This window comes from Oreochromis aureus, linkage group 1 (genome assembly GCF_013358895.1).
Source record: "Oreochromis aureus strain Israel breed Guangdong linkage group 1, ZZ_aureus, whole genome shotgun sequence".
Taxonomy (NCBI): Eukaryota; Metazoa; Chordata; class Actinopteri; order Cichliformes; family Cichlidae; genus Oreochromis; species Oreochromis aureus.
In genome coordinates, this window is record NC_052942.1 from 16,154,715 (window position 1) to 16,178,544 (window position 23,830).

General features: G+C 40.5%; 2 protein-coding genes and 1 long non-coding RNA gene across 7 annotated transcripts in view; 2 read left to right on the forward strand and 1 right to left on the reverse strand.

Annotated features, from left to right (window-relative positions):
- Window positions 1-12,950, reverse strand: part of LOC120438793 — a 28,350-nt gene extending 15,400 nt beyond the window's left edge. For 2 of the 4 annotated variants that reach the window (XR_005612137.1, XR_005612154.1), the window contains exons 1-3: window positions 12,900-12,950; window positions 6,308-6,468; window positions 5,434-5,638 (exon numbers count right to left, since the gene is read on the reverse strand). This is a non-coding gene — a long non-coding RNA (uncharacterized LOC120438793). Of the gene's footprint in view, window positions 1-5,433; window positions 5,745-6,307; window positions 6,469-12,899 lie in introns of all 4 variants that reach the window. The other 2 variants (XR_005612148.1, XR_005612139.1) reach the window with 2 other exon arrangements.
- Window positions 12,940-20,021, forward strand: obi1 (ORC ubiquitin ligase 1). The gene is made up of 6 exons (XM_031728926.2): window positions 12,940-13,106; window positions 13,268-13,403; window positions 15,686-15,777; window positions 15,954-16,175; window positions 16,921-17,009; window positions 18,045-20,021. The coding sequence occupies exons 1-6, from the start codon at window positions 13,035-13,037 to the stop codon at window positions 19,378-19,380; spliced, it is 1,947 nt and encodes a 648-aa protein (XP_031584786.1). The 5' UTR covers window positions 12,940-13,034; the 3' UTR covers window positions 19,381-20,021.
- A 1,004-nt stretch (window positions 20,022-21,025) lies between these two features.
- Window positions 21,026-23,502, forward strand: pou4f1 (POU class 4 homeobox 1). Of its 2 annotated transcripts, none has more exons than XM_031728956.2 (2): window positions 21,026-21,159; window positions 21,621-23,502. In XM_031728956.2, exons 1-2 carry the CDS (start codon window positions 21,037-21,039, stop codon window positions 22,605-22,607), a joined length of 1,110 nt encoding a protein of 369 aa, XP_031584816.1. In that variant the 5' UTR covers window positions 21,026-21,036; the 3' UTR covers window positions 22,608-23,502. The 2 variants fall into 2 exon arrangements, with proteins under 2 accessions (XP_031584816.1, XP_039463692.1); XM_039607758.1 differs by having other exon boundaries at window positions 21,627-23,502.
- The last annotated feature ends 328 nt before the right edge of the window (window positions 23,503-23,830 follow it).

The window sequence follows — 23,830 nt, forward strand, 5'->3', positions numbered from 1 at the left end:
GTGTGTGTGTTGGGGTGGGGGGGTGGGTTTTGTCTTCTTGTTCAAATGTTCTGTAATAGTTAAGTAGGACATTTATCTGGCAGTGGTTTGTCTTCCCCTGTTGTGCTTGTGTGTGTGTGTTTGTTCCCGAGTTCCTCCTCTATCCCACAGCTAAATGCCTTCAACATAGAGAATTTCACTTGTTTTTAAACACACACAGACACACAGACACACACACACACACACACACACACACACTGCAAACTGTACAGGCAGACTGCTGAGAGGGAGCTGTAAGAGACACTGACACAGCTTGCTCATTAGGCAGTTTCTTACTGGATTGAGGCCAAATATCTGCAGGTCATAAACTCACTGATGTAACAGGCAATGCAACTCACATATCTAGGGAAGTGTTGAAAGGCAACACATCTCATTTTAGGGTCGGCCTCTTATCATTACTCACTACTTATCATACTCCTCTTGTCCATGAATATGAATAAATATAGCGTTTAAGTTAAGGTGTAAGCTGCCACAGACGGTGTTGTCATGAGACCCATAATTTTCCTTTCTCTGCAGGAGGCTTGTAATTACACCATAGATCACACTCTTGTCAGCACCAATATCTGCTGTTGAAACAACATATATAGTTATTACATTATATAGATATAGTTTGCATTAACTCTTTTCAGCATTTAAAGTGAGCAGGTACCATCATGGTTGTCAACACAAATATCATAGTTGACTTGTACACTTACCTATTCACTAAACTCCCCTTCAGACCATTCACACGAACAAATGAGCAAATGAACAAACAACTGGACCAATGAATGAACCAACAAACCAACCAATGACACTAAACTCCAACAAACCAACTAACCAATGAATGAACGAACAAACAAACCAGCCAACCAACTGTTAATACAAATGGTATATAAAAAAAACAAAACAAAAAGCAAACAAATAAACAAAACAACTGAATCGTTTATAGCATTTATTTTTCTCTTGATTTAGGCTTTTGTTAAATAAAAAAAGGGTTAAAAGTTTGGATCTTGGACTTGAACAAGCCCAAATGAATTAAATAACAGAATGCTCAGTGAGACTAAAGCAGTACAGGCTAACGGCAAAGAATAACTTATAAATATGGCAGAAATGAGATAGAGCAAGGAAAATACACATCTGAGTCACAGATTCTTGCAATTTACTTAATTTTTCAATGAGCATTTTAAGTGATACACAAGATGTTTGTCTTTGTGTGCTATTAAGATTAAAGTAAAACTAGTTTAATCTGAACAAAAGTTAAATTAGAAAACTAGCTATTTCCAAGCATTAACATACATTTTCTTTCCACTGTTCAATTGCTATTGGAAACTCTCTTACAATACATTATGTAGTGCCTTTCTTACTCTATCCTACCGGTCTACATGCACATGCCCCTCCACCACCCAGGGTAAGAGTAAAGGGCCAACCGCTATCTCTCATTAACCTACTGACTGGATAAATCAAAGTGCAGGGCAGAGAGGAGAACCCCAGCCTTGGCCATTCAGATAAGAAGAACACAACCTACACCAGCTCATACGCTACAGCTCAGTGATATATGGATCTGCAGAGGCTAATAGCAAAGTATTGACAGGAAAATGGTGTGCTTATCCTGCTCTCGCATGCTGGCGAGAAGTCCCCAAAGCAGATGGGATACACTTTAGGGAGAGGGAAAGAGGAGGAGGGGGGTGAAAGGATGAGATAGAACTGTACTGGGACAAATTAGAGTCTTTATTGCTTTACTTCAGCTAATTTGCCTCTGAGTTTGAGTCTACAAAATAGTTTAGCAATTTCCTTTCCACGTAAAAAACTGTAATTAGTGGCTGGACATCGCAATAAATGTATTTATTTGAATGTAAATGTTCTGACTTCTCTGACAACCAACTCTAGATATCTACATCTTATTAACCATTATAGAAGATAGTAAAATATTTTATTGTGCTGGACATTTATAAATATTTCAGTTCTCAAACACTGGAAAACATAAGAAAAAGCACACAGCACAGAGTTAGCAGGAAGTTCTAATGTTTCCAATAAATAATGTGGGATGAGGACGATGTGGAAGATGCCTAGTAGCTTAACCGCTCTCCTAATTTACTTATTTTGCATGTCAATCCATATTCTTCATGTCTATAAAATACAAAACACAATAGCTACAGGCAGCAATATAGTTCTCCAACAAGAACCAGTAGATAAAGATATTGGCCATCCTCCCACTAGAGAGTGGAGTTTGTAATGATGGAGTCAGTAGGTTATCACTGTGGCCGCTGCACCTTGTTCTAAGTGACAGCTTTATCTAGCACAACCTATTCTTCCTCTGATGCGGCTGAAGAGGCAGGAGATGTGCTCTAATGGCAACACTTCATCAACCTCTGAGAGGATGTAGAGCGAAACTGCTGCCTCTGATGTTAGATAAAGACATTGACACAGCTTGATTACCAGACCAGCTGTAATTTGGTTAAAGCCTGCAGTGCACTACACCTGCAGTAGTTTAGAGCTTGTAAGTGTCAGTGGATTCTTGAAAATTGAATCGACAGCGCTAAGCCTGTCATGCCATACACAAACAGGATGTAGTGCATGCGCTGGGAGTGCTGCTGTAATTGAAACAAGGACACAGTATGTCCTAGATGATACAGCAACATTACAGAGGAGGTAAGTGAATGATTTTGGGTCGGTGTCGGCATCTGAAGACGTCACAGCACCTCTCTATGGCCACCAGGGGACACAGTGGATAACCGTAAATAAATGTATGAAGAGGGAGGCTGAAGGAGATGTCACAGTTATTTGGTGGCTGAAAAGAAAATACACAAAACGATTCTTATTGTGCTCATGTTTTGAGGGAAAAACAATTGGCTACTGTTGCTTCCACTGCGATCGAATACTGTTAAGAATCCGAGTCAGCATTTTCCAGGTGCTTATATTCATGAGTGGATTTAAAAAAAAAAAAAGACTGACTAAAACTTATGCTGTTATCAACTCTGGAATATTATGAGCATGAATTTGCATCAATGAGCAATGAGGGCAAAAACAATGCACTATCAAACGTTGCCAAATGCCTCTGTTCCTCTAAAGGAGACCACTTATGACCAACCTTACATCTGGATGCCAAGCACTGTGTGGGGGCCTGTCTATGACTATTATTACCCACTTGACATCTTTATAGTTCCATGGCAGACATGCTCTTCGGCAGATCTAGAGACAGAGATGCAGAATGCCAAAGCGGCTCCACAGTGCCGGTGTGGGACAGTGGAGTTTTGTGTTGAAATAATTAGCCTGCTTAGCTGCCATCTGGGCTCTGGTTGCTGGTGTGTGGTGTGAGCCAGGTGCTTCATGGGTAATACCACAGAGAGACATACAGCAGATGCTCATGGGTAGTGCTGCCCACCTTGGCACAGATCTGGAATCGGCTACTCGCAATACAAGTCTCAAGGAAAACTACAACAGACAGGACTAGTCAGAGGACAAGCTTCTTGAAGCCCATTTGAGGGTTTTTCTTTTTTTTTTAAAAGCAACTGAAATAATTACTAAAGACGATTAACAATGTCTGGATGAAACAAAGTAAACTTTCTGTTAAGTACATACAGTTCTGATATGGGTAATTCAGCAACTTTGCAAGTGAACCCAGTAAAAATCAGCAAAAGTGCATTCTGCTCAGATCTGAATCTGCGATAACCCCCATTTCATCCGACATAAAACCAAACCAAACAATCAACACCCTTATCTACGAAACGCAGGTACCTTTTGATTACTGCCCTTTCCCAACACAGCTCAAAAATCTAAGGAGGTTTAAACATTTTTTGAGCAGTTCACTAGGCCAGTAACTTGATAAGAGCCCTGGATTTACTCAATGAGGAAGAAAGTTCCTGAGCAAGCAGCAGGCATGTGGTTGTTGTTCCCAGAGGGCTGGGAAACTGTATCTGCCCTGAAGGAGCATCCTCTTTGGTAAGCACTTCTTATCCAGGCCATCACTGCAGGCCGATAGCGGGTAATATCCAGTAACTGCAGCTTTATGGGCGATCCAATACTTGGATCAATCGCTAGGACAGGAGGATTGCCATTAACCCCTAAGATCTCTCTCCTTTTCTCTGTTGTCTTTGTTTCCTTCAAGTGAGTCTTTTTAAAAAAAATTCTGACGGAGAAGTCAAGAATAATAATAATTCTCGAGAAAGAAAAAAGGAATGCTCTACATATCTCACTTTAGCAATATTTTTTGAATTTCACACAAAGCTCTCGCTGTCAGTAAAAAGTATAAGCCTGAATATCTCTTGTATTTCACCTTAAATTGGTTATCACTTAATGGTTAACTTCAGAGTGTCATAAAATAACACGAATCATTGTGAGATGAATAAACTGTGTGCACATTAGTGTGAATATACTGTGGCGTTTCCATATGTAGGTTTGTCTGATTTCTATTTGGACTGTGGTGTGAGTAAAAAAAAAGGCTTAGGTTTATCATTCTATATCTACAGTATGGTTAAGTGTGTGTGTGTGTGTGTGTGTGTGTGTGTGTGTGTGCAGGGTTGTAGTTGAGAGTGTGTGAGAGTGTGCACATGTAGTGAAAGCTAGAAAGACAGAAAAGAGAGACTTTGTTTGAAACTCCCAATACTTTGGGGAGTATTGCCCCATATACTGTCCCCTGTGACAGAGCAAAAGAAAGCTCGAGCGAACCAAATATACGTAGCTCTCGCTGAGCATTTCTGTTGCTCTCACTGAATATAAATGGATAAATAGCTGCTGAAATGAGTTAAACATCATGAGAAATTACACTCATTGATACAAAGTGGGCATGCTCTACAAACGTAATCACAAATGCATCATTGCAAATACATTTGATTATTTAAAAGGTCAAAATTACATGTACTACATTTTGTTTTTGTCAGCAGGATCTCATATTTATTCGGGCTCATAGTTGTGTGATAGAGGTAGAGCAGTTCACTTCATATCAACCATAAACTGCACGGTGGAAATAGACAGCTCTTAAATTAAATCACTGCAGAAGGAGTTACACACTGCCACTCTAACACTGGTGTGACAAAATCAAACAGAAACAAATGAACGGACTGCATCAGTAAAAGATTCAATTCTTCATTTAACTTGTAATATCCAATATGCATTATTATGTCTATTTTACCATTGTGTTACAGAGGTCTGTTTTTACCACAAATTCAGTTTTTGTATTCAAACACTTTAATCAGTCTGCTGAAAGTAAAGCATAATGCATTTTTTTTAGTTAGCAATATAGTTATGTTGTTCTAATTTTCCCTGTAAATTAAGATGAAGAAAGCACTCACTCTGACTGATATGATATAGTGAAAGTTATTTCTTGTAGCAGTTAATAGACACATAGACAGTGTGGAAAACACAGCTACAACTGATTAAACTTAAACCGTTTAAGTTAATGATAAAAGTTTCACTTACCTCGAGACCCCAGAGCGTGATCGCAGGTGTAGGAGAGGAAAGTTGAGCACATCCTCCTTTTTTTTTTTTTTTTTTTGTCCTCCACGCAAATGTCAGAGGCCACGAGGCAGCTAGCTGCGTCTGACTACCTCACAGTAACAAGCCTGGGTGCGAGAGAGCTGTCCAGGCGGGCCGGTGGCTAGTTTGTGAGGGTTGGTCAACTGGCCTGGCAAGCAGAGACAAGGGGACAGGCACACGGGGAGAAGAGCTGAGCCGGAGTGGGCTCTGCTGGAAGGCTTTTTCGCCTCTCCTTCCCTGAATGAAAGCAATCCCTAAGAGTGAATGGGTAATGAGAGACTGGCTCCTGAGATTTTAGCTTTCTTAATCATGTTCATAATTAATTCAAGAACATTGATAATTTCATTACATTCTTTTTGTCTTATCAATAAATGATGTGCCTGCACTTTTGGTCTTGTGTATACGGGGAGAGAGGGAGGAAGAGAGGGAGAGAGAGGGGGACAAGAGAAGTAATACTGCACTAAAAGCACAGGAGATGGAAAATGATACAAACAGGGAAGTGGTAATTATAATCTTTGACCAAGCCACTGGAAGCACAATATGAAGTCAAGTGGCTACAAATAATTAATAAGGCCTCCTGGTGTGTGTGTGTGTATGTGCACATGCGAGAGAGAGTATGTTAATGTGTGTGTGTGTGTGTGTGTGTGTGGTAAGAGTGAGGCGCAGGGGGAGGGTAAGTGCTGACAAATGTCTTTTCTGAACATTATTTCACCAGCCCTCTCAGTGGCTGCTTTTACAAAAGAAAATAACGTGACATCACCAATAAACAGCGCGTTCTCACCAACTGCTGCTGTGAGGAAGTCAGTAATACACTCACCTTTAATCCTCACCTTTAAACAGGGGTAGAGGGTGGAGGATGCCTTGTCTTATAATGCCCTTCAGATCCAATAAGAGCTCAGGTTTCAGGAACATTAGTGCAGTGAAGCAGTTTTCAAAAGACCATTCTGCTCCCTCCCTTCTCTCCTCTTCATGCGCCCTCTGTCAGGTCAAGAAAAGAAGACGAGGAGAGCCATTTTCCATCTTCTGGCATATACAGTTTCGAGTTATTTGGCAGCAGGAATAATGAGATAATATGCATTTTTAATAGTTCGTCTTCAGAATATTCAATAACCCTTCACCTCTGTGCGTGCGCTTATAGATTCTGCGCTTTATCAATCGAACTTTCTGTTCAAAACTGAGCTGGAAATAGAACGAGAAGGAGGGCAGGAGGAAGAAGAAGGGTGGAGGGGGGAGAAAGAGGATGTAATGGATATCTCTGTTTCCTAAAAATGCTGTGAGGATGATGGAGTCTGTGGAAGGCTCTGACTCACAGCCTGCTCTTTTTTGCTCCAAAACAAGACAAGTAGATGAATGGCTTTGAGCAGCCTAATCCGACAGTGAGTGACTGCTCTGTCAAAGGTCTAATCTTCTCCCAGAATAGTGGAGTAGGCTGTTTATTCTGATCAGACGTCCTTGATATATAATCATTAACCTATTGCTATTCAAACTGATACGGTGAGATATGCGATGTAAGGGGTTACCTTCACACAGGAATACCTCCTGTACTCAATTTGTGTCCTTAAATAATTGGTTAGTGAATTTGTACATGAAATCAGGGTAATTTGACCCTAACAGCAGTGCGGTCGCACCATTTCAGGGCTGTTTGATTTCAGACGTTTTCTAATGGATTTCCAGCTTGTGACACACTACAATATGGATTGGTAAAGCTATATGAGGCATTAGAGATTCAAGTACTTTATGTCCTATTTATTCCTTATGTGCCACAGGCCCCCTATCTTGAGATATGACCAGCTCAACACGAGAAACCTTTAATAAAATAAAAAAGTAAAAAAGGGGAAAATAGAGATTTACAGCTGGCCATTCTGACAGTAGACTTGATATAAGGTGTTCATAACAAGTTTTGCATTTTATTCCTGGTCCCCTCACACACATTTAAATCATATTTTATGTGATCTATGTATGCAGCACTCATCCTCTCTCTGTCACCCAATCTCTCCAATGTGTCCCTCTTAAACAGATTGCTACAATACTTGTAATGATGGTCTTTCCCAGCTGTGCTGCAGGAGAGGGGAAGGGAGCAGCAGGCCATAGTATTACCATAATACCCGCTCCCTCCCTCCACTGTCCCATGGGCCCATGTGGGGCTCTGCATGGGGATGCAGGGCAACTCTGCTGTGGAGGGGACTCAACTGGCTGCCGGTCCTGCAGGCTGTGTGTGCGTGTGTGTGTGTGAGTGTATGCTTGAATGTGTGTGACTGTGACAGGGCTGAACCTGCCTGTGGGCGATGTAATAAAAGCGCCACACACTGCTGGTAGTGATGGTGGCACTGCTGCTGTAGCTGCAGAGAAGGGGATAAATATAAACCGGGCCCGCATCAAGGAGACGGCCCTCCAGTCACAGCCTGACTTACATCCTAATAATTAGGCCCCTTTCCAATAAAACAGGGATTTGTAGCCATGCATCTCTTTTTCTTGTGTTTGCTCCTGCAGTGGAAAGGATGCATGTTCTTGTGGAGTCTCTGGGTGAAGCAGAGGCTGTGAGAGGATTTGATTTCAACAGTATTATAAACAGTTCAGCAACATTTGCCCAGTTTAATCTAGACAATCAAATTTCAGAAGACTCTGCATCGGCTTCTTCTTGTGCAATTGACATATTTACTTTCTACAAATATTACACAATTTCTCTATTAAATTATGACATCACTTAGGGGTACTTTCAAGTACTTTACGATTGTTGAAAGCATAAACCATCTGGCATTTTCTTGAATTTGCACACATACACACACTCCCCGTCTCTGATAGAGCCTGATCGATAGATGAGGCATGCAGGTTGCTGTTGTGTGTTATCTTAAGCCTCCTAATGTGCCCTGGCTAATCTTTACTCCAACAAATCCTGACCTACCTCTTTCCCTGTGCTTTGTTCTGTGGACACACTTTCAAATTCAAGTCCTAGATATTCATTATGTGCACTTATTTGTATTATTGTGCTAAACAAACTAGAGTGTGCTGAATAATGTGCTGGAAGACATCCTGAAATCCCATGATTACAATTATGTGTTGAAAAAAGATACTTAATTTTTTTTCCAATAAAATAGCGATACACAATGGGCAGGTTTTTCAGCTTTTTTAAATGTATTATCTCATTTACCTCAGGCTCCATGGTTGTCAGTTGACTTTAATATAAATCACACCGATGAGAGTTTGAGGATTTCCAAAAGTCAAACTGAAAAGAGAGAGAGAAAAGCAGAACACTACATGCCGAGCGAGAGAGGGAGAGTGGGGAGGCAGTCTAGGCAGGGGGTATCAGGCTAATTAAAGCAAGCATTTGTCAGAGATTAAGCCTTAAACAGAAAAGGTCATCTGAGCACCAGAGCACACTGTGTCGCTGCTGTGCTCTTAGGGCAGTCTAAACCTTTCCCAGCTAAATGGTAAAGATGCTATTTGCCAGAGATGGGGGAGGGGATCGAGATCCCGACCAGTGACAAGAATGACACTTGGGTCATTGGTTCTTCACTGTCCATTACACATGCTGGTCAAATATGGCAATCGGTGTCATTTAGGGATGAAAAATAAGTGCTGGGACAAGATCAATAGATGCAGCCGTCTGTGCCGGCTGTGATTAATTGACTGTCACCAATTAATGACCGGCCTGTTGCAAAGCAAAGCAATCGCAGTGGGACAATGGGTATTTCTTTCATTTTGGCCTGATATTGGTTATTTTAGGACAAGTTGCCCTGAAGTAAATTCATTAACCACTTCTTTTACAGTTTTGCAGGTTTGCTGTGGCACACTGGAAAGTGCCTCTGACAGCATCTTGTGTGTAAGGCGTACTTTGAAGTTGTTTTCAATACTGGGATTAATATAGAATTATATGAAAGCTTGCACATAACATCCACACTGGGGTTTTTTTCAGTCCAATCGGATACAGTTACTAAAAATATTTGAATATGTTCCTGCTGCTTCTCTTTCAGAAGTCTGTATACATTAAAATATTCTCATTGTTTAGGGATAATGAAGAGTAACATTGAATAATGGCATTTAAATTGATTCTACACTGATGTCGCTCTCTAACTGATTTAACTTAAACATATTCATCACGTACATTTACTCCAAATGTTCTCTGGTGGTATGAAAAATGAGTGAGAACACATGGAAGCCTGTGATCCACTTAATAGACCACTAAAAACAATCAAACAAGTACTGGTGATGTTTTCAAACTGGGATCAGTGTACAAGGTTATTTTGAAGTCAGTCAATTCTAATCATATTAGATCTTGAGAAGATGTCCTGGCTTAAGATACAATGTGCACAGGACATGTTGGTTTAGATATGAGTAATGGCTTTGGGGGGCTAAGCTGTGGGGCAGATGTAATTTGAAATACTTGTAGTGGAAATTATGCTAATATTCGGTCACTCTGTATTGTTATTTACAAATTAGATCATTTAGGCTTCACAAAATATTGCAATGCAATTGTTTTCTAACTGAATGAATGAGCTATTTGTTGCATCTATTTAAGAGATTTTCAATTTGCCGTTAGTTTCTGTCATTCATTTTTTTCCTTTTTTGTACGTTACTGTGAATTATCATTTTATAAAAACTATAAAGATGGAAATCCGAAGCTAAATATCTTGTTGTTACTGGGAGTGTATTGACCTATAGTGACCGATTTTCTTAATAATTTCTACCTAGTAAGTCATTCTTTACTTCAAGTTTTGCCAGAAGTTCATTGTGTAGTGAGTTTACTAGAGAACAGCTATATTTGTTTACAGTGTAACCCAAATAGAAAGCGTTTGTGCTGCTGTGTATCTGAAAAGTTAATATTTTATTATTACATTGTTTTTTATTACACTGAACCACTGAAGCGTCTTTCAGGACTTTATTTTCGAGGTTCATTTTTAAAATAATTTACCAGTATAATCTGTGACATGCAAATTACACCCAAAATTTCAGCATTCCCCTAGATGAAAGGTAGCTTTATAGATTTTTATAGGGAATACAGCTGCCTTGCCCATCAAATCCAGCAGTGTATTCTGTGAAGGAAAATGTTGTAGTTTGCATCATATGTGCACGTGGTCATATTTGCATTGCAAAATGCAGTGATGTGCAACTTTTCCAAATACAACATAGTAAACTTGAAAATAGGAAATCATGTTTGCAAACTATATTTGGAAAAATATTGATATGTTTAATTGGTTTTGCTTTCCCAACAAATTATTAATGATAACCCCAATGTATTAATTCAGACAGAAGACCTATATTATGTGAAAAAAGTTAATTATTGTTGTTGTAATCATCAGCGGATCCTCAACACATACAAGCTTGCTTAAATGAGCTCTGTATTTGGAGCACCAATAATCAATGCATTTCTGTTAGGTCTAAAGCCATTAGGACTCATTGCTGGAGGTCTCCACAGTGAGTTCTTACAAACATTTGTAAAAACATGTTCTGTAATATGTTTAAAAAAATAAATTTTGCATTTTTTTCATGGTTTCCATGATGTCAAACTAAAGAAGGAATTAATAAAGTACAACCTTAAAAAAATTCTTTAAACAAACTGTTATGTGAAGAAAAGATACTGTATCAAGGCACCAGCAGATTGCTCTCAACTTAGCAATAGGCCTCATGGCTCTAATGGGGAACATATTTTAAAAAGTGTAAATAATGTATTTAATAAGACCTGAAACTAGAGATTGAAAGTGTTTACTGGGGTCACAGACATGAGAACCCAAACTGTCATTTTCCCACAGACTTTAGTACAACTGGACTTCGTTTTCAAACCTGACGAGAGGTCTCCTTATTGCCACAACAAAGAACACTGGTTTAAGGCTATTAAACCATGGTTTCATCTTTCAGGCCAGGAAGGCACATCCATCTTGTATACACAGCTGTGAAAACGCATTTGCCACTTTCCTGATTTCTTTTTATTTCTTTTTGTTACTGAACAGATTTTAATATCAGACAAATATAACCTGAGTAAAAAATAAAAAATCATAGTTTTTAAACTATGACTTTATTTATTAAGGAAAAAAAATTATCCAAACTTACCTCTGTGTGAAAAAGTATTTCCCCCTGAAACCTAATAACTGATTGTGTCACCCTTGGCGGCTAGAACTGCAATTAAGCCTCTGCAATAGCTGTAAATGAGGCTTTCACATCACTGTGGAGGAATTTTGGCCCACTCTTCTTTGCAGAATTATTTTAATTCAAACACACTGGAGGGTTTTCAAGCATGAAGGACCTGTCAAAGCGTCTCAATCTGATTTGGGTCCAGACTTTTATTAGCTCACTCCAAACCTTCTTTTAAAGCTATTCAGAGGTCAATCTCCTGGTTGCGTTTTAGATCACTGTCCAAGTGAACTTGAGCTTCAGGGTGTGAACTGATGGATGGACATTCTCTTTGTAGTTTTTTTGATAGAGAGCCGAATTCATGGTTTCATCAATGGAACTGGAAGCAGTCCCAGACCATGACACTACCACCACCATGTCAGGCAGACTGTTGATATGATGTTCTCTTTATGAAATGCTGTGTTAGTTTTATGCCACAATTAATGGCATAAGACCTTTCAAACTTCCAACTGTTGTCTTGTCAGTTCAAATATTATCCCAGATGTCTTGGGGATCATCAAGATGTTTTTGGATACTGTGAGATGAGCCTTTGTCTGAGCCTTTATGGTCAACTTTGTCAGACAGGTTTCATTTAAGTGATGTATTTAACAGGTCTGGCAGCATTCAGGCCTGGCAGTGGCTAGTGAAACTGAACTCAAACATGTTTCAAAAAAATGGTTAATCACAGTTACTTTATGATAGCAGGGAGTTAATTTTTCACACAGTGGCAAGTAGGTTTGGATAGCTTTTTTCCCTTAATAACTCATCAATTAAAACTGCATTTTGTATTAACTCAGTTTATGTTTGTCTGATATTAAAACCTCTCTGATAATCTAAACATGTAAGGATGACAAATATGCAAAATAAAGTCAGGAGAAGGAAAATACTTAAAAAAAATGTTTACAGTATGTATATACAATACAGAATGAACCACAGACAGCTGTAATGTCTGGTTTTATCGCCATGACCAATTACTGGAATATTGTGCTACATTTAATAAAATTATTGTATGCAGCACAGCATCACAAGCAAAGAAGCAAAGTTGTTTTACACAGCAGCTGGCAGGGAATAAACAAAGATATGAAAGTGGACGTACATTTATCAAGTAGAGTCCACATGACTTCTAACGCTTTTCTATTTCCGGTTTAAAATAACTGGCAAGTGATAAAGCTACTGTGCCCCGGTTTAGCCGTGACTAGAATACATTAAAGCAAGATACTTGTGTATGTCTTCTTCACTGTGAAACCCAGTGAAGAAGACATAATTTTAATATTATAAAATTACGGGTGAAGGTCAACTGTTACCTGTTTCGCGAAGAACCGCCTTTTGACCCCTGTGGCTTTCCGTAGCTGTGCGGCTCGGCGCGCGACGCAGCGGTTTGGTGGGAGATTTGTACCTTTTCAGGGAAGTGAGCTATATGACCTGTACGTTCATGAAAAATGGCTCTGAACTACCAGGCATCTACCCTCTCGCTCACTCTGCCAATTTCCTGCCAGATATGCCTCGGAAAGGTAAGTGTCGTTCGATTTTTTTTTAACCCCCTCGTTAGCGCCTTTCGTTTGTTAAACAAACTCAGCAAACTGTTTCCTACATGAGTTAATCGGAGGTGACCGTTGTTTGTTGTGTTTGGTTGTGCTAGTGGGTTAATTTGCTCGTGTTTTTCTCGGTGCAGGTTAGGCAGCCGGTTATTTGTTCCAACCACCACGTGTTCTGTTCATCCTGCATGGAAATGTGGTTAAAGAAAGCTAACCAGTGTCCCACCTGCAGAGTCCCCATCACAGCAGAGAACCCCTGCAGGGAAATCATCGGTGAGTAGTTGCGGGCAAACAAAGGAAAGCAGGCTTGAAGCAGAAGAGAAGAGGTGATCTGCCTGCCTGCAGCATCTCACAGCTGAGTCTTATTTTCATTGTGCTCCCAACAAAGCACGGCTTCAAGTTTTGCAGGCAACTTTCTATGAGCCGTGACGTTTGTTTTGTTAGTAATATCCCCAAGTTGACGATTTCAGTTAATAAAGCAGGTTGGATCATATTTAGTGAGATTGCTTGTTGCAGCTTTAGAGTAAGTCAGCATAAAAATGACTGGTGTATGAACTCTTGTGTTGTTTGCAGTGTTTAAGCGTTTGACAGGGGCTGGGGGGGCCATCCTTTCCAAATGCTTATTGGAAAACTGTTGATTTTCTTACTGCAGGCTTGTCTTCAGTCTGTAAAACTGTATTCCCTTATCCACAAAACAAACTGGCTACAGTTTATGTGGGCAAAGGTAGCATGAGGTGATATATCTAAGACAGTTGTACTGAAAAATAAATGTTTTACGTTTCATTTGAACTTGTGTGATGCATATTTAAATATATGATTTTTATGTATTTAGTTTTAATCATGCAACCCTGTTGTTTTCGAGCATTTTCTCTCTATTTTTGTTGGCAGCAGATCAGTTTGGGTTTCGTTGTAACAATACCAGACAGTACTCACTGACATACAGACATATAGCTAAGCTTAGCCCCGAAAAATTGATTCAGACTTGATTGTTTCAGTCATTCACGGATCTGTTTCTTGCAAAACAACCTTTTTGTTGACTTTTTATTGCAGTTGTTTCACCTGTACTGCTGGAATTTTAATATCAGTCACTGGCCACTTGATTAGATTCACTTGTTGATGCATATATCCAATCAGTCAGTCACATGAGAGCAACACAATCCATTTAGACTCACAGATATGGTCAAGTGAACCTGGTGAAGTTCAAATAGAGCATCAGAATGGGGAAGAAATGTAATTTAAGTGACTTTAAATGTGACATGGTTGCTGGAAGTTTCCCACGCAAACATCTCTAGGGTTTATAGAGAATGGTCTGAAAAACAGAAAATATCCAGTGAGTGACAGTTCCCTGGGTGAAAATGCCATAATGATGCAAGAGATCAGATGAAAATTACCAGACTGCTTAGAGTTGACAAGAAAGCAATAGTAACTCAAATAACCACCTGCTACAACTAAGGTATGAAGAAGAGCATCTCTGAATGCACAAGTCCCACCTTGAAACGGATGAAACACCAGGTGCCGCTCCTATCAGCTGTGAACAAGAAACTGAAGCAACAATTGATATGGGCTCACCACAGCGGGACAGCAGAAGACTGGGAAATTGTTGGCCGAGTCTCGAGTCTTCTGCTTTGATATTTAGATGGTAGGGTCAGATTTTGGTGAAAACAACATGAATAGATCCATCCTGCCTTGAATAAACTGTTTTCAGGCTGCTGTTGGTGTAAATGCACAGAGGATATTTTCGTGGCACACTTTGACTCCCCTAGTATCAGCTGAGAATTGTTTAAGCATCACAGCCTTACCTGAGTGTTTTTGCTGATAAGTGCACCACTTTGAGTACTCAGAGTACTCATCTTCTGGTGGCTGCTTTCAGCAGGATAACACACCATATCATAAAGCTCAGACTGATTTCTCAAACATGACAATGAGTTCACTGTACTTAAATGGCCTTCACAGTCTCCAGATCTTAATCCAGTAGAGCACCTTTGGGAAGTGGTGGAATGGGAGATTAACATTATGGATGTTCAGTTAACAAACCTGCAGCAACTGTGTAATGCTATCATGTCAACATGGACCAAAATCTCAGAGGAATATTTCCAGCACCTTGTTGAAACTATACCATAAAGACGTGAGACAGGAACGTGTGACAAGATTAAAATAAAGAGAGAAATCATTGTAGAGATTTCCATAACTTTAACCCCATTTGGTCTTGTTTTGTTGTTTGTTTGGTAAATACATTTTAAAAACAAACAATGTTTGTGCTAAAAAGAGAAAATGTGACCAAATTACTAAAAGGAATGTTACAAATGATGGTCTTCTCTTGTGAAAATCAGTCACAATTTCCCCATGCACTTTAAATTTGCCTGCATTTTAAATGGCAGCACCTCAAGCCTTGAATGTTCTTCAGTTTTACGCTTGCCTCTTTATTACTGTAATGTTGTGCTAAGGTAACAACGAAGCCACATAAAAGCCAGCTGATGTTACTTGGAACATTACTTAAATGTGTTTTGTGGTCTATTGTGTTAATCATTTACTGTACTTGTGTGCTTGTGTTACAGGAGGAACAAATGAGGGTGATCACAGTGATAGTCCTAATGTGAGAAAATGTCTCAGAAAAACCAGAGGGGAATTACTTTTACGCGAGTATGAGGTATTGGTTTTACATGCTCTGTTATGTTTAGTATGCTTTCCTATGTTTATTATTTACAACCGTTTAGAAAAAAAGAGTTAAAAGTATAATCACAGCTGTATTAGTATCTCACTCGATATGATTATTTCCAAATGATGTTTTCAGTTATTTATTTGTTTTTTAATTCTCTCTAACAGGAGGAAATTGAAGGGCTCATGAGAGAAAACGAGGAGCTGAAAACCAAAAATCAAAGCCTGGAGGAGCAACTGAAAACTGCTTTGGATCCCTGCAGCATTGATACAGTGCAACTGGATGAACAAAGGGTCGCTCCATTTGTCCTGGAGGAGTGGACAAACAAGCTGCGAGCAGCCACAGATGTCTGTGATAAAGTAAAGAAAGACATGGATAAGCTTAAAGAGGTATGCAGCCTGTAACATTTAGGACATTACAGGTTTCAGTAAATTTACCCTTAAAGCAGGGATTCACTGTTTTCTGATAGATGCAGTTAGTTCACTGTTCCGTATTCTAGTTGTCTAAAGAGTGCTTTAATGAAACAGTTGAAAGTAGACATGTTAATTGCATGTAATTATTCCGATTTATTACTTTATATAAGGAAATGCATTCTGGCAGTATTTTTTTTTTTTTACCTGCTTGATTCTTGTATTCCAAGAAAAGCTAAATGGATGTCGCTTCAAAGTATATTGCGCTCAATTACTTGTTTTACCACACAATATATGGACAAAAATTCTGTACCACCTACATATTACACCTGTGGGAGCTGCTCAGCCATTGAAATCGACATCAAACAAATTTTGTGCCAATTGTATATGTAGGAAATAAGAAATTTCACAAACTGATTTCCTGCAGTGGTGGCATCCTATTACGGTATCACGCTCAAATTCAATTTTTTAAGATTTATTTTTATTTTTTTGCTCTCCCCACAAATGTTTGTAAAGGCAGACTGCATGGGCAGGTGCTTTATTGTTTTATGTATTTTTAAAAATATACCTCTGGCAATGGGACTGAAAATACTTGAATTAGATTAGATGGAGATTAACAGGTGTGGCCCAGTACTTTTGTCCATATAATGTAACTTGCTGCTTTTTTTTTTTTTTTTTTTGAATAATGGAAATATTTTGATAATGTTTACTTTACCATCTTCAGGCAAATAAGACATTGCGGTCTCAAAATGTCGACCTTGTGCAAGAAAACATGAGACTGAAAGCAGAGGTTGCGAGCAGATCTCCTCAGAAGTAAGTATCATCTATAACCTTTGCCCTCATTATCTAAGAATCTCCTTAGGTTTATACTTGAGCATAGTCTTAAAATCACACACAAAAAAATCACACTTGCATAAGCAGGTTTAAATAACTCAATTTGGAATCCAGCTCAGATCAACTCGAACTGTGATGGCAGCTCTGTTTGTGTAAGAAGGAGTAGCTATGGCACAAATGAGATGAGGAAACATTTTGGAAGGCAAGACCAGATCAGAGGAGACTGAAGACGGGCAACACGCATTGCTCCATTGACTAAATAGTAGGTTGAGAAACGGAGCCCAGCATGCAGCTTGGGTGTGAGTTGCTGCTGCAGTATAAAGGTGGCGCAGTCAGACAGAAGTGCTTGAGCACATATGCATCCTAAACTGTAGTACTTCTCCATAACCACCAAGGAGCTCACATCTGCCAAGCCTGGAGTTTGATTAAAGATACGATCACTTTCAAATCAATGCAAAGTTTTGTAAATAATTACCTTTGTGGGTTTCTTAAGTCACAATTAAGATAAGAATATTATTTATGTCAATTTTGTAATTGAGGCACCTTGGTTTTCTCTCATTGTAATACTCAACTGCTGCCATTAGTCGATGCCGTAAGACTAAGCCACTCTTGCTGCTGAGCCTCTTCTAGTTAATGATGTGCTCTTGGCTTACTGGGTTGTTATTATAGATTTTAAAATGATTACTTCTGTTTTAATAATGAGGATTTGCATGTTGAATAGTGAGTTTTTGACTCGTGTTATAGCCAGAGCCAGGCTGACATTAGTCACTCCTATGTCACATACTGTAGATGCCCTTTTTTCTGTGAAATCGCCATTTACAATCTTTTTCTCCCCAAAAGAAAAATGTAAGGTTGTTTTTATTTATATCTGTTTTTGTTGACTTTCTACATTTGATTTAAAAAAAAAAAAAAGACTACATTCAACATTTCAAAGATTTAAAAAAAAAAGAAAAAAAAAAAAAAGGTGTGTTGAATTTTTTGTTCTAGATTAAATACTAAATGATCTGTCCCCAGGTTTGGCCGATACACAGTCGCAGCACTGGAAGCTAAAATTCAGCAGTATCAGCGCGATGTGGACCACTTGAAAAGGGCCCTTGAGCGCAGTGACCAGTACATTGATGAGCTGGAGAGTCGGATCAGGGTGTCTGAGAAGAAATCTCTTGAAGTGCAGGAAGCGTGTGGGAGTTGCAAGGCTGTGAAGGAAACTCTCACACAGCAGCAGAAAGTCAACATGATGATGAGAAGCTTGAGTGACAATGAGAGGAAGTTGATCTGCAGCAATCCAGAGGCAGAATGTGGGACATTTTCTAGAAATCACAGTTTGATGTTGATGCCATCCGCAGATGACAAAGATTTCAGTAAAAATCTGACAGGAAAGCAGAAAAACGAGGCCTCGGAAGGCACCTCCTCTGACTTTTTGCCCAGTACTCCATCATCTGCTTTCCGCTCCCTGACTCTGAGAAGCCCAGGCATCCGTGAGAAGAAAGTTGCATTTAAACCTGGGTCTTATCTAAGGAGGCTTGATTTTGAAGAGGTTCCCAGTCCTGATAAGAGCAGTACCACACTGGAGAACCAATTCAACGATGTTGAGAAATTCCCCAAAGGCTTGCCTCCAAATGACTTGGAGCCCTCAAAGTCTGTCTTCTGGGCAGGCTGGGACAAATCCAACTCTGACCAGTCATGTACAGGTTCAAGTAAAGGAAGCTCTATCAAGGGATCCACTAATTTTGTGGCTGATGAGTCAGATAGTTTCCAAATGTCCAGTGAGGCCTGTATGGATGTAGCCTACATGAACAAAATCTCAGAGTTGGACTCCATGATGCTGGAGGGTGAGAGTTCCTGTAGTCCAGGGCTCTCTGTTGATTCCTGTCTTTCCACAGATATGGACAACACCCTAGTTCCAGAGCCTCAAACATGCCCTGATGCCTTGTCAAGCCTTGCTGGTAAACCAGTGATGCACAACAAACATAACAACCACCAACCTTGTGACAATAAGGAGAGCATCTTGAACGACAAAGAAGCTCCAAAAGGTTCAGCAGAAGAAGGTTGTGCTGCATTAGTCTCTGGTAGGAAGAGTGGCGTCTGTGGAGGGGCCTCTCAAACCGAAGAGCTATCTTTTGATTTGCTGTTTGATCCTTCGGATGAGAATAAGGCCGGTCCCTCTGGCTTTCCAGCAAGCCAAGATCATGATCTTGTAAACCCCTCCTCTTCCTCCTCTGGCCACACTGCTGGTCAGCCTGTGAACACAACAAGAGACAGACACACGCTGAACAGCAGTCAGCCAATAAAGAGAAAGTCCCACAGTCCCTTTACCATAAGCAGTCCCACGAAACATTCAAAACTCATGTGAAAAATGGCAAAACAAACGTGTGTTCCTGGTGCACTTCTCTTGGTACAGTGTTATGGTCATTGTGTGATGCTAGGATGTAACTTATTGTTATTTGTCTGTTGTAATATTACAAGAATTAAGCTAAAACAAGATAGGAATGTCATAGTTTTTGTGCAATGTGCTTGTAGGCCTCATTTGTGATGTGCAGCCTGGTGATCAGTGTGCATTGTAGTCCTAACCCATGCTGTTTTGTTCTACTGTAGTTGGGGCTGAGACATTTTCCAAGTATACCTTCAGCCTTGTTTTCTGTATTCTACTACTATGGCTTGTAATACTGAAGACAGGTGAATATGACTGTCATTAAAAGTTGCTGAATTAGAAATTGTAATGTATATTAGGAAATGAAACGGGAATGCATTAAATAATCAAAAAATTATGAAAATTAATTTTGCCTTTCTGTATTTATGGTTTGCATTGCCTGGTCCAATAACTCATCACTGGCATTGGGGATTAATATGTTGTGTACCAGTTACATTTGTTTTTTCTCACATTGTCCATATTTTTTCTATTTTTGCTGGTAATTTTGCAACACATTAAACGAGTAATTGTCGCCACTGAAAGTGGAACCAACACTGCAAAGCATGCTGCCTGTAATGACGCACATTAGAGACCCCACGCACACTAAATCCATTGGCGCAGAAAGCGCCTTATTTATTATGCAAATTTAACGATATCGTGTATATTTCACATACCTCTAATCGCTGCATGAAATTTTAATTGGGGAGCCGTTGTGGTTTGAATAAATGAAGTGTTAATTCATTGGGATTAATTAATTTAGGTAAAGACTGTGTACAAGGTTACACTGGTGTATTAAATCAATTTGTTTAGTGCTCATCTGGCGATGATGGGCTCTAATGATAAAGGGGGCGGTGTCAGTATTTCCAAGGGTTAATATGAGAAATGGGACTGTGGGCCAAGAACTACTGGAAAACCATACAACTTGTACAATAAAAAATACATTATTAAAATTGTTTAATATGTCTATACCGATGCCTACAAGCTTAAAATCGCTTATTTATTAATTTCATATTAAATATAGACCTCGTGTTTTTGTGTGTATATTTTCCCTAATACTCGATTGGAAACAACTTTCTGAAATCAGACGTCCAGCCTAAAATAGACAGATGCTCAATCAGCGGCATCAAGTCAATGTTATTCGGCCTCCAGTTAAAAGATAAGGCCTACAGGCACTGGGAACGGCGAGGTTCTGTGGCTGGAAGGAGAGGAGTGAGCCCTTAAAAAACGCAGGCATCCAGTCTCCAGATGTTATTGCCTGCCCTGTGAGCAGTTTTTATCTGTCAGCCTGTTCACTGTTCTGGCAGTTTATGTCTCGCGAGAGCAGCCGAGCACGGGCTTGACGAGATCTGAGGCGCTCAGGTGTAAGAGCCTCTCTCATCCCCAGCAGTGGGAAACAGTAGACAGATAAGTGCGTCTGAGAGACTGCAGGCATCTCTGTGATCTCCGGGCTCAAGGCTGCACTCGGCGCACTATACAGCGAACTACACTGCGTCATTACTGGATAGGCAAAGGATCACTGTGTGTCTGTGATTGTTTTCTAGCTCTTGTAGCCGTTATCCCCCTTCTTTCCGTGCACTTTAATTGGAGAAGCTCGCCAAGATGATGTCCATGAACAGCAAACAGCCGCACTTCGCCATGCATCCCTCTTTACCCGAACACAAGTATACCACCCTGCATTCCAGCTCGGAAGCTATAAGGAGAGCCTGTCTGCAAACTCCACAGGTAAACCATCCCCGAAAACTTTCGCTTTGTCCTTGTTTTTTCTTCTTCTTTTTTTTTGTTTCTTGCCTAAGCTGCTTGCAGCACTGAGCGCTGTCTGTGCCTAATAACAAGGGCTGCTCCAAGGCACATTCAGCCAAGACGCGCACTTAATGTTTTTTTCATGTATTCCACAGCAATCACTGGAAGAGTCTGTGATCTTTTTGAAAGCATGCTCACGCAAAGCCGGGCTTTACTGTTTTTGTATTAATTTTTATGACTTGCCGCTTCTGAAGGAATACTCCGACTTTGTTATGTGTCGCCAAAGGTCCCGACTGACAGATTCATTTATGCTTTTTTCTTTTTTTCTGTCGCCTTCCTTTCTTCTTCACGTCCTTTCCCATTTCTTACTCATTTTGAAACCCTTCATTCTCCCCCTCTCTTTCTTTCTGTCTTTCTTTCTTTTTTATTCCCCCCTCTTGCAGTTACAGAGTAACATATTTGCGAGCCTGGATGAGACGCTGCTGGCTCGGGCTGAGGCTTTGGCGGCCGTGGACATCGCCGTGTCCCAGGGCAAGACGCATCCGTTCAAGCCCGACGCCACCTACCACACGATGAGCACGGTGCCATGCTCGTCGACATCCACCGTGCCACTAGCCCATCACCATCATCACCATCACCACCACCACCACCAGAACCTGGAGCCACCGGACATCATGGACCACATCAGCTCGCCGTCTCTCAGCTTAATGTCCAGTGCGCACGACGTGGCGGGCGGCGGAGGTGGAGGTGGCGGCGGAGGTGGCGGTGGTGGGCTCATCTCCACCTCCTCTGCTCACCCGCACTCTCACATGCACGGTTTGAGTCACCTCTCCCACCAAGCTATGAGCATGAACTCACCTCTCACCCACCACGGGCTCTTACCGGGCCATCACGGGGGAGGTCAAGGCGGCCCTGGGCTCACAAACAACGGACTTCCCTCCATTAATGACTCGGACACAGACCCAAGGGAGCTGGAGGCTTTCGCGGAGCGCTTCAAACAGCGGAGGATCAAGCTGGGGGTGACCCAGGCGGACGTGGGCAGCGCTTTGGCTAATCTCAAAATCCCCGGCGTTGGATCACTGAGCCAAAGTACAATTTGTCGATTCGAGTCTTTAACTCTCTCCCACAACAACATGATTGCGCTCAAACCCATCCTCCAGGCCTGGCTAGAAGAGGCCGAGGGGGCTCAAAGGGAAAAAATGAGCAAACCTGACATTTTCAACGGAGGAGAAAAGAAACGCAAGAGGACCTCGATAGCAGCCCCAGAAAAGAGGTCTTTGGAGGCTTACTTCGCCGTACAGCCTCGACCGTCGTCCGAGAAAATAGCAGCTATAGCTGAAAAGTTGGACCTGAAAAAAAATGTGGTACGAGTGTGGTTTTGTAACCAAAGACAGAAGCAGAAGCGGTTGAAATTTTCCGCGGCTCACTGATGGGCGAAGAAGAGAAATTGAAAAAAAAAATTAAAAAAACAAAAAAGTTGTGTGACTGAATTTGGGGACCAAGGGACACCGAGACACCATTTTCAGTCTTTTGTCTCCAGCGATTTTACACGCTGGTGCACAATGGACTTTAGATACCCATTTTATGAGGCTTCATATATCTTGTTTATTTTCACGTTATCGGTGAATGTGAAGTATGCAAATAACAGATTACACAAACTTCGCTCAGATGTTACCAGGGAAAAGTTTAGCGACGTCGACATTGCCTTTTAAATAAAAGAAAAGAAAAGAAAAAACTTGTGGAAAGAGGTAATTTGCTCGATACTATAGCGAGTTATTTTCTCCGAATAGGCCTGTTATTTTGAAGTATAGCCATTTACGAATTACCTCACTGATTGTTAAATGTGGTTTGGGTTTGATCTTTTCTGTCGTTGATATAGACTAAGTCATGACTGTTCATTTATTCATCCGTTCATTTATTCTTATTTGGAGGCTGCTACGAACTGAAATTTAGTTGCAAACTTTTTATGGCTATCGGAAAAAGAATTATTTTTCAGGCCTGCATGAAATCCTAATTCACGGGAAGTAATTTAGCCTGTGTGGGCTGTCACATCTGCAGATATATTTATTTTGAATTTGCACAAAGGACCCTTTAGGTTTCTAGATCGGCTATGTCGAAATGCGTTTGTATATACAGACATCACTTTATCACTTAACAGAGGTGAGCTCCTGTGTTCTGGAAACAAAATTAATAAGGGGGAGGGGGTCTATCTGCACCATTGGCATCACTAGGAAAAGTTTCAGACAGATCAGAGCATGAGAGCTCTGTCTGCATCATTAAGGAGAGATCGCAATCAATAACAGAGGGTTTTCGTTCTTTCATGTGTTTCAGTTTGCAGTGCAAACACTCTATGCATTGGAAGAAGAATCACTGCATAGCCTACAGCAGAGTTGTCTACTGCTAGACCTTATTTTGTGGATGGTGTAAGTCACTGTTTAATGCCTGTTTTCACATTGAGATCACCACGTTGTTTGTCGTGTTAACTGTTACGGAAACGTTGTGTAAGTAATATTTTACTTTGTGCACAAAAGTATGTTTACAAAACTGCGGCGACATGTGCATCATGGAGAAAATGTCCCACTGTCTCCTTCCCTCTTTCACAACTTCTCCACTCTCCTCTGTTGTCCTCTTACTTTCATTGGTACTATTCATC

Coding starts and splice junctions, on each gene's coding strand:
- obi1 (XM_031728926.2), top strand. CDS start 13,035: ATGGCTCTGAACTACCAGGCATCTACCCTCTCGCTCACTCTGCCAATT. Junction 13,107..13,267: donor GCCAGATATGCCTCGGAAAG/GTAAGTGTCGTT, acceptor TTCTCGGTGCAG/GTTAGGCAGCCGGTTATTTG. Junction 17,010..18,044: donor GCGAGCAGATCTCCTCAGAA/GTAAGTATCATC, acceptor ATCTGTCCCCAG/GTTTGGCCGATACACAGTCG.
- pou4f1 (XM_031728956.2), top strand. CDS start 21,037: ATGATGTCCATGAACAGCAAACAGCCGCACTTCGCCATGCATCCCTCT. Junction 21,160..21,620: donor CCTGTCTGCAAACTCCACAG/GTAAACCATCCC, acceptor CCCCTCTTGCAG/TTACAGAGTAACATATTTGC.